General features: G+C 40.3%; 1 protein-coding gene across 2 annotated transcripts; it reads right to left on the reverse strand.

Annotated features, from left to right (window-relative positions):
* Positions 1 to 415: 415 nt before the first annotated feature.
* Positions 416 to 4,123, reverse strand: LOC107643917 (TORTIFOLIA1-like protein 3). Of its 2 annotated transcripts, XM_088489044.1 has the most exons (5): positions 3,099 to 4,123; positions 2,817 to 2,925; positions 2,016 to 2,593; positions 679 to 1,135; positions 416 to 518 (listed from the first exon to the last, which is right to left on the reverse strand). In XM_088489044.1, exons 1-4 carry the CDS (start codon positions 3,894 to 3,896, stop codon positions 725 to 727), a joined length of 1,896 nt encoding a protein of 631 aa, XP_088345170.1. In that variant the 5' UTR covers positions 3,897 to 4,123; the 3' UTR covers positions 416 to 518; positions 679 to 724. The 2 variants fall into 2 exon arrangements, with proteins under 2 accessions (XP_088345170.1, XP_016203155.1); XM_016347669.3 differs by having other exon boundaries at positions 482 to 1,135; positions 3,099 to 4,092.
* Between the last annotated feature and the right edge of the window lie 4,028 nt (positions 4,124 to 8,151).

The following is an 8,151-nucleotide window of genomic DNA, read 5'->3' on the forward strand; positions in this document are numbered from 1 at the left end:
AAGAGGATAGAAGGAGTAGAATAGAAGCAAATCAAGCAATCCAAACAATGATGAAAGCTTATAGGCTACAGCATAACTTGTAAAAATATAGTATTTAAATAATGTAAAAAAAAAAAGAAAAAAAGAAAAAAAAAAAGAAAACAATGTGGTACTTAAATCATTCAATGTAGACTCCAGTGTCACTCTTATATACAACGCCCTCCCTCTAATTGAATGCAGTAATATTTAATATTTAAGGCTTAATTCACTTCTATCCATAGTCTACCGTAGTGTCCAACAAATATCGTAACACAACAAATGAAGCTCTGCACTGTGATGAAGAAAATGTGATAGCCAGCTTCTTCGAGTGACAACTGACAAGAGCACAAGACCAAATAATATAGAGTATTTTTAAGTAAGACCCTTAACGGCAAAATGAAAATATAACACTCCAATATGGTGAACTATTCTTATCTCCTTCTTTAGTACATTTTATTGAACATTGTATAAAATAAAGCAACAACTTTTTTTATGAATTTCTAATAGAAAAAGAATAGGAGCCAGCAACTTTATTAAATTCTGGCCAGCAAAAGAGAAGTGAGTAATCCCACCCCATTGGATAAAATCTCACACTATTAAAAACATTATTGATGGTTACTTGATGACTACAAATCACAAAAATTTCTAGCCTCCTAGCACTCCTCTCTCTAATAGACTCGTATATGTGGACAGCAAGCCTGTTTTGTTAATTTGGCTCTGCTCTTGCAAAACCAGATATCTTCTTGGAATTAGTATTAATCTCTGCTAGAGGATTGGTTATGAAGCTTCCTCCATCGCTATGAAGCCTGAGTCTATGGCTTCTCAACTCAGTTTCAGCATTCATGTCATCTCGGTGGGGGACGGCGGCAAGCAATTGGGTGCCGTCAGATCTAGATAATTGGGAGGACGAATACCGGCTCTGTGTTCTCTTCCAGAACTTAGCGCTTAAAATTTCAGAACCTGGTAGCAAGCAACATGCATATCTAGCAGCACCAGGTTTAGACATTCTTCCACTTGATACGGCCAAATCATAAGAGATCTCATCCAACGCAAACTCGAGGCCTTGCACACGAGTCTCCAGAGAACGCATTCCACTCTCGGATCTCCCAATGAAATTCTGTATCATGATACCCAAGATGTCGTCAAATATGTGCTTAAATAAAAGGGATTAGTGCTTTAGTAGACATCCAGCATGCACATAAGAAATATCTTTCTTTACACTAAATAACCAATATCTGTAGTGCACAAGGCTCTCGTTAATTTGGTTCCAGTAGAGTCAGCCATTACACAAGATTCAAGCCTAAAATCTTGTTTGGAAAAAAGAAAACTAATTATGCAATGGTCTTGTTGTTGAGCTACCGTGGAGAGTTCTCAACTGCCTGCGAGATTTCGGAGAGGAACAAAAATATAATATAAAAAGACATCATATCCAACTCAAAATTTTAAAATAATAAGTTAATGAGTCTTTCATCTTATAAACTCTTCACTCTTCCTTGCTTTCTTTAATATGAGACTAATTTCATACACTCCTCATACTTACAACATTAACACTTGTATGTTGATTTATCTATATATAAATGCAACAACTTATCAACATTTTAAAAGCTTCACAAAAATTAAATTTTCCCCATATCACAAGTATAGATCGCAGCATGTTGTCCAATGTTGATTTGCACACAAATCTAAGGAAGTTGCTGAAATTTACTCTGGCAGAGACCAATGTAAACCTCAGTAAGATACTGGTATTTTGATTCAGTCATAAGTCTAAGTAACTTTGCTACAATTTATGAGCAGATAGGTTATCAGTCACAGCTCATTTACATTTTTAGATTTTAATTTAATATCCTCATTCACTTTATTCTCCATTAACTTAAAATAGCGGTAGATCAACATAAGGAATTTTCCCTCCCAGAAATTTACAACCATAAATTGATCAAACAAAAACAGTTAAAAAAGAATTCGGAGAGACTTTCAAGCATTGGGAAATGGGAATAAACCTGAAGAAGATCAAGTAAGCTTGACTGTTGCTTCTCAATTTGAAGTAACTGGCTACGGATCAACGATAAATCCTCATTCTGTTTGTCACTCTTATGGAGATCTTTAGTCACATTACCACCAAGTTCCGAATCTTGACTATCTTCAGAAAATGGAACCACACGAGATCCAGCATTAGACCCACTGTATTTATGCATCTTCTTGTCATCCGAATTGTTCTCAAACAGACCCCGTCTAATTTCTGACTTAAAAAATCTACCCTTTTCATCCTTTCTGCTTCTTTCCAACACAACTTCATCCCTTTGCTGAAGATCACCCTGATCAACCCTGGAATTGAAGGGATCACTTGAGACAACAACTTGAACGTCCCAATTCTTATTGTTCAGTTTACGCGAAACACTTGAACTCATTCTTTTGGTGCTACTTAAAGTGCTTGTCTTCTTAGCATTTATAGCAGAAGATCTATCTGGAGGAGTTGATCTACTAACAGACGCTGACATCCTCCTGAACCTAGTCATCACTGAACCAGGACTACACGAATTCTGAGACACCTGAGGATGACACTCACTGCTCATATTCTCTGAAACCAAATCCAAATAAATATGAGAAGAAACTTCAAGCAACATAAAATTGAATGTATCCTCCAACCTTTCATTTCCCAAACTTCACATTCCAATGCAATGCATAAATTTCTATTCATGCAAAAAGGATCCAACACAGATTCATTCTGGTAGCAGAACCAATCAAGCAAAAAACCAACGACAATTTAAACGTAAAAAGAAAAAGAAAAAATCAACTAATACCTTTTGAAGAATACTGCGAGTGAGGATGGGGAGAGAATTCATCCGAGACATCAGGAACCTGTTTCCACGCCTCTATTGTCCGATTCATAGCTTCCCTAACTAACTTCACCTAAGAATGCAAAATAATAATAACAATAAGAAAATAAAATGATTTGCAAATGCACAACAAACATAACAGTTGAAACAAGAATTCAAATCTAGTGGCGAAGAGTTTGGGTACCATTCATGAGGTTTCTGCTTTGCCGTCATGTAACAAAAAGAAAATTTCAAAACGCAAGATACCTTGTCGAACCGGCGATTCTCAATGACTTTCAAGCACCCCGCCTTAAACTCAGACAGAGAGTTCCTCTCCACCACCGCCAGCTTCTCCAGCACCTCCGCCACGGCTTTCCTGGCCGCCCAGTTCGTACTGCCGATCGCCTCCAACAAGCAAGGCACCAACCCACTCACCGCGCCGGAAGCGCCCCCGGCACCGACAATGCTCCGGATAAGCTGTAGCACCGCGGCCTTTGCCTTAAACCCGTCCAACTTCAGAAGCTTCTGGAGCCTCGGAAGCAGCTTCGCGAGCCTGGCAGAGTCCGGATCAGGCGAAGCCTCGACTGCCGACGACAAACACGCCGCTGCAGCTGCTTGCGCGTTGGGCTCCTGCTCGGTGAAGAGCGCCTCCGACAACGGTCTCAAGAAAACGGAAAATGATTGGCATCTGACGTGGACGGAGAGGGACCTAACGGAATCCGTACAGGCAGTTCTGACGGAGGAGTCCGGGTCGCGGAAACGGCGGACGAGGTTGGTTAAAATCTTGGGGAGGTAAGGGGAGAGGGCGTTTCCGTGGGATTCGGAGAGAGTGGTGAGGAGTCGGAGGCACTGCTTGCGGAGTGGAGTGGTGTCGGTGGGGTCGGTTGTGTGAAGAATGCAGGAGAGGAAGAGAGGGAGGGTGCGTTGGTCGAGCGTACGGACGATGGCGTGGAGCTCGGTAACGGCAAGGGAGTGGGTGTCGCGGTCGGAGAGCTTGGTGAGGCATGTCAGCACCCTGTGCTTCAGTGGGGTGTTGGAGTTGGAGGTTGGTTTAGAGCGGTGCATTGTGTCTGGTGGTGGCGGGTGTGGGGATTTAGTGATGCTGTGGCGGCGTAGTTGGGGTTTCCGGCGACATTTGCTTGCCGGTGAGTGGTTTGGGTTCTTTTCTTGTTGGATGGAGGGTCAGAGGGAGATGATTGATGATGAATTGATGATGATGATTATGAGGTAGCGGTTATAAGTTATTGGTGGGAAATGCCATGGAAAGAGAAGGACATGTCGTTTACTCTTGTAACAACAAAGCGAGATTTTGATTCACAATATTGACCGTTAAGAATTATTTTAATTTTTTAATATTAATGTACATAAAAAAAAGGGATAAGTACGATTTTGGTCCCTGAGCCAGAATCAAAACCGTCCTAGATATAATTTTCGACTTAAAATCATTCTTAATGTTGCATTTCATTTTAAAATCGTCCTTTCTAATAAAATTTTTAATTTATTCCTAAACTACCCCTACTATATTAAAAAAATTATAAAATTTAAAAAAAGAAAAAAAAAAAAACGCGTTTGAGTTGGGTTGGGTTGGGTGGGGGGGGGGGAAAGGGTATACGAAGGGGGAGGGGGGAGGGGGGAAGGGGAAAGGGGATGGGGGGACGGCGACGGCGGCTCTGTGGTGGTGGTGATGGAGGAGAGGGGAGGGGAAGTGGAAGAAGCCAGAGAAGAAGAGGAAGGGGACGCGGGTTCGGGGTGGGGAGAAGGGGAAAGGGCGTGGGGGGAAGGGGAGAGGGGGAGGGGGGACGGCGACGGCGGCTCTGTGGTGGTGGTGATGGAGGAGAGGGGAGGGGAAGTGGAAGAAGTTAGAGAAGAAGAGGAAGGGGGCGCGGGTTCGGGGTGGGGGGAAGGGGAGAGGGGGAAGGGGAAGGGGGAAGGGGGACGGCGGCCGCCTCGCAACCTCGCCGCCGCCTCAGCCTTGCTGCCTCCGTCTCACCGCCTCTGCCTTGCTGCCTCCGCCTCAACCTCGCCGCCTCCGCCTCAGCCTTTCTTGCTTTCTGTTTCCTGCCACCTCAGCCTCGCCGCCGCCGCCTCAGCCTTGCTGCCTCCGCCTCACCGCCTCTGCCTCATCCTTTTTTGCTTTCTGTTTCTTGCTTTCTTGCTTCTGCTTTCTTGTTTTCTGTTTCTTGGTTTGGTGTTGTGTTTTTTGGTGTTGTTGCTGTTGTTTAGTATTCTTGGTGTTGGTATTGGTGTTTGTGTTATTGTTGTTGGTGGTGGTGGTGGTTGTAGTTTTGGTGTTGGGGTTGGGGTTGGTGTAGGTGTTGGTGTTGGTGGTGGTTGTGGTTGTGGTGGTGGTGGTGGTGGTGGTAGTGGAGGAGGTAATTGTGTTGGTAGTGGTGAGGGTATTTTTGTCCAAAAAAAATTAAAAGGACGATTTTAATACGAAAAAAACGTTAATGATGATTTTAAATAAAAAATTAGAAGAGGGACGATTTCGATTCTGACCCTCAACGTTAGGGACCAAAATCGTACTTATCCCTAAAAAAAATAATATTATACATTTAAATTTTTTCATAAATCAAATTCAACTAAATTAAATAATAAAACTTAAAATAATATTAGTAATAATTGATTTTTATTATATTAAATCAATTTAGTTAGATATTAACAAAAAGCTTAAATCTGTAACATTATTTTATAAACAAATTTATTATTAAATTAAATATAAATATAATTTTTTTTAATATATAACATAATTATTAAAATAATAGTTAAATTAATGAACAAAACTTATATAAAAATAACAAAATTCAAGGTTTTTATGTATTTATTAATAAAAAAATTGTATCATGTGTCTTTAACAATAATAATAATTTAATAATAAAATAAAACAATATAAAAATTAAAAGAAAATAAATTATACTATTGAAAAAATGTATTTTAAAACATTCTTATAGAAAATATTTTTTTGAAAGAAACAATTTTAGAAGAGGGGTGCTAGGGGCAAACAAGTTTTGTAATTTGTAGCCATTAATTAGTTATTATTAGTGTTTTTAATGGTGTGAAATTATATCTAATGATATAGAATTGCTTACTTTCTTTTTGCTAGTTAAGTACTGGTCATATTTTAATAAAACTGTTGGCCCCATAGACTTTCTCATATTAGAAATCGCGCCTCAATCTGGGTCCTAAAATTTTGATTTACTCAATTTATTCTCTTAACTTAGCAATCAAAACTCACATTAGTTTCTATACTTGTTTTTTTTTTTTAACAAAGAAAGCTCAACACAATAATGTGGAACATAAAAAAAGTACAAAAACAACTCAAAACACAAGACAATGATCACATAAAAAGGTATAATCCGTTGTCATCTCCGACATAGCTATCAACAACCAAACGGATAAACTCCACACCATTCTTTGTAGCTCAAGAACGACCTATTTATAATTCCAACAACACCCGCCGTCTTTAATTTCTGGAAAGCTTTGCTATTTCTTTCCAGTCAAATGTTCTAAATAATCGCGAAGAAACCTACCAACCACTTCTTATGCTCAGAACTACGATCAGATACTCTAATCCAACTCTCAAAAAGCTCTTTAACAGTCTCCGGAATAACCCAAGCTCTATTAGCATACCTCAACCAAGCGCACCACACTTGCCACGTAAACTCATAGCCAAGAAAAAGGTGATGCACGAATTCTACATCCTTTTTGCACAACACGCAAATATTATCATTTTGATGAATAATCTCTAGCCTACTCAATCTTTCTTTCGTATTAACTCTTCCTACTAAAACAAACCATGCAAAAAGTTGCACTCTTGGAGGAACCAACCCTCTCCATATGGTGCTAGTGAAGCTATAACTTGTGATGTCCTCCGAGATAGTCTCTTTCTGCAATACCTGCACAAAATTGTTAGTAGAAAAAACACATGTTCTGTCAAATTTCCATATAATTGTATCCTCTCGACTAGTCGATAATCTAACTAGCCTTAACCGGTCATGGAGTTGATTGAGAAGCTCTAACTCTCATTGGAATAAATCTCTCCTCCACTGGAAGTTCCATACCCATTCTAATCCATCCCAGAAATCACAAACCCCTATAACAGATCCTTGTTGGTTTGAAACAGAGAAGAGCCTTGAAAAACTTACTTTCAAACTGTCACTTTGTAACCAATCATCCTCCCATAACCGAACAAGTCTACCATTTTCCACCTCCAAAGACAGACCACTGATAATCTCATCTCTCACCTGTTGATTCTGAATATTAAGCTGGCAGATATCTTTCCACGGACTACCTCTTGTCCGTAATAGCTATTTTGATAACATTACATTCGGGTTCAACTGATAACAAGAACATACAACCTTCTTCCACAACGGGCAGTCCTCCTTCGAAAAGCGCTACCACCACTTGAACAGAAGCAATGCATTTCTGATCAACGCATCCCCCACCCCCAAGCCCCTAGTTTTTTCGGAGCTTGCACCATCTCCCATTTCACTAGTGGTATACCGTTGTTTCCATCTTCTTTACTCTACAAGAACCTCTTCTGTAGCCCAATAAGTTTTTCTGCTACCGACTTTGGCATCTTATACAAGCTAAGGTAGTAAACCGGCAAGTTATTAAGAACAGATTTTATGAGAACTAGCTTGCCAGCCTTGTTGAGGGACTTCGCTTTCCATAAGCTAAGCTTATCTTCCGCCTTATCTATGATTGGTTTCCAGGTCTTCGCCAACCGAGGGTTCACCCCTAGAGGAATACCTAAGTATCTGACAGGTAAAGCAACTTTCGCACATCCCAACAAACCACACATATCCGTCACCCAATCATGCTCACAGTCAACCAAAATCAAATTTGACTTATCAAAGTTAATACTCAAATCAGACATCAACTCAAAACAACACAGAAGCTTCTTATAATTCATGACTGTCTCTGTTTCCTGAAGGCAAAATAAAATTGTATCATCTGCAAACTGGAGATGCGAGAACTCTATGTTGTCCCTTCCAATCAGCAGTGGAGAGATGCGTCCATTCCTCACTGCCTCACCCACTATCCTATGCAAGACGTCAACGACAAGAACAAACAGAAAGGGTGAGAGAGGGTCTCCTTGTCTAAGACCTCTCTCCATTATGAACGGCTTGGATGGTGACCTATTAATCAACACCGACATAGACGCTGTAATTACACATTCCTTTATCCATGTCCTCCATCTAAGACCAAAGCCCATCTTCTGTAACACGATATCCACAAAGCTCCATCTCACCCTGTCGTACGCTTTCTGAAAGTCTAACTTAATAATTGCCGCCTTTTCTTGCACAACTTCAGCCAT

Source organism: Arachis ipaensis, chromosome B5, assembly GCF_059453495.1.
Source record: "Arachis ipaensis isolate K30076 ecotype BB chromosome B5, ASM5945349v1, whole genome shotgun sequence".
Taxonomy (NCBI): Eukaryota; Viridiplantae; Streptophyta; class Magnoliopsida; order Fabales; family Fabaceae; genus Arachis; species Arachis ipaensis.